The sequence below is a fragment of the Sinocyclocheilus grahami genome, unplaced genomic scaffold, assembly GCF_001515645.1.
Source record: "Sinocyclocheilus grahami isolate Dianchi unplaced genomic scaffold, SAMN03320097.WGS_v1.1 scaffold378.1, whole genome shotgun sequence".
Classification (NCBI taxonomy): Eukaryota; Metazoa; Chordata; class Actinopteri; order Cypriniformes; family Cyprinidae; genus Sinocyclocheilus; species Sinocyclocheilus grahami.
Genome location: NW_015505557.1, coordinates 307,069 through 308,678, shown reverse-complemented (window position 1 = coordinate 308,678; position 1,610 = coordinate 307,069). Strand labels below are relative to the sequence as shown.

Genomic DNA, 1,610 nt, shown 5'->3' with positions numbered 1-1,610 from the left:
CAACAATTCACAGAGCACTTATCTGAAGTTTTCCTGCCACTTTTAGTCCAAGAACCCCTTTTATACCCAATATAGTATGGTTGATTTTGATCATATTTTAATGATCAAAATATAAACTGCTCCAACAGAATAAGACCACCTGTCAAGTAGCATTGTGGAAGTTCTTGTAAATTACAGCATTTTAGCATACCCCAAGCAAGTCTCAGTACAACTTGCAGCTCTCCAAAACCAGTCTCTGGCAAGGGTTCATTTTCCCGTGGCTTTGTGAAGAAAGCAATCGTCTGGGTATCATTTAACGTGTAAAAGCAGGACATGGTAACGCTAACAAGGAGAAAGTAAAAAAAACCCTAATCTTCTCACAGATGAAACATGAAGTGACAATATACCCCAGTAAATAGATACAATTTAAAATCACGTCTCGCACGCTTTAATGCCCTTTGAATGGAACATACGCTCCTTTCGAACTGGAATCATGGCGGAATATCCAGTGAAGTCCACTTCGTAGGGTACTTCCAGTCAAACAGAACAAACGTCTGAAGTGATAAGAGATGCATACAAAAGGTGCAGAGTGGTGGTACACGAGGACTGGAATTGAGATCCACTACTCTAGGCCCAATGCCAAGGCCTGCTAAAAGCATTAATAACTTGAAAGAACATACCAGTCATGGTCATGGGAAAATTGCAAGCTAGGGAGAAGTCGCATAGTGTCCATTTGTTTGTAGGCTCCCACAGTAGCACATCAATCCGAGCCCTCAAGGATGATACGTACATCAGCTGAAAAGTAAAGAATTTAAATAACTGCACTGTCTACACGCACAATTTTTTTTGTTTTAATAAATACCTCAAATGCAACATCAGATGCAAGGAAAGGCACTGCCAAGCTCATATGGGTGTCATTCTCCTTTACACCATACTCTGCTCTCCGGTCTGGAGTCATGTCATGCATACCAATCATAATAGAGTTTTTGCCCATGTTTCCAAATGAAATTACAATGTGGAACTGTTCCTCATCACAGGTTCCACTCACAGTTGGGAGAACTGGATGGGGAAATGATCCATTGACAATAACGTTAAACCCTTGGGTATTGTTGTTGGGTCAAAGGTCTTTGACATCCAAATGAACAGTCAGCACTTACTGACATCTTGAAGGGTTACATCAACAGAGGATGTGTAGGAGAATGGAGTGTATTCAGGCAGGATCATAAAACCATAGATGAGGCGAAGAGTATAAACTCTAACAACCAGATCAACTTGCTGCAATGAAATAAATGCACATCAGAAGCAGCAAAAATAAATAAATACTAACGACATTAGATACTCACAGTTCTAACAAAACTGTCAGTGAAGGGGACTTGAAGTCTAAATGCCTTGGAGCCATTTTCAAAGCGTTGTTCCTGCATGTTAATGCCCCTTGCATTGGCCTCTGCCACAGTAAGGACTCCAGTGGAAAAGGTAATGTTCACCAACTCAACGTCATAAAGGAAAGGACCCAAGAGTACATCAAACACCCTTTGGTCTACATCAGTGACTACAAGGGAATAGAAGTCATCAAGTTGCAAGACATTTAAAAAAAAAAAAAAAAAAGACTGCAACAGATTCCCCAACCCCCA

The 1,610-nt window shown here is 40.6% G+C and overlaps 1 protein-coding gene across 1 annotated transcript in view; it reads right to left on the bottom strand.

Moving 5' to 3' along the window:
- The window catches only part of zpax1 (zona pellucida protein AX 1), an 8,112-nt gene that overhangs the window by 2,875 nt on the left and 3,627 nt on the right, over positions 1 to 1,610 (bottom strand). The window contains exons 11-14 of the mRNA XM_016230868.1: positions 1,323 to 1,528; positions 1,137 to 1,254; positions 842 to 1,038; positions 660 to 774 (exon numbers count right to left, since the gene is read on the bottom strand). Coding sequence (XP_016086354.1) covers positions 660 to 774; positions 842 to 1,038; positions 1,137 to 1,254; positions 1,323 to 1,528 — 636 coding nt within the window. The remainder of the gene's footprint in view (positions 1 to 659; positions 775 to 841; positions 1,039 to 1,136; positions 1,255 to 1,322; positions 1,529 to 1,610) is intronic.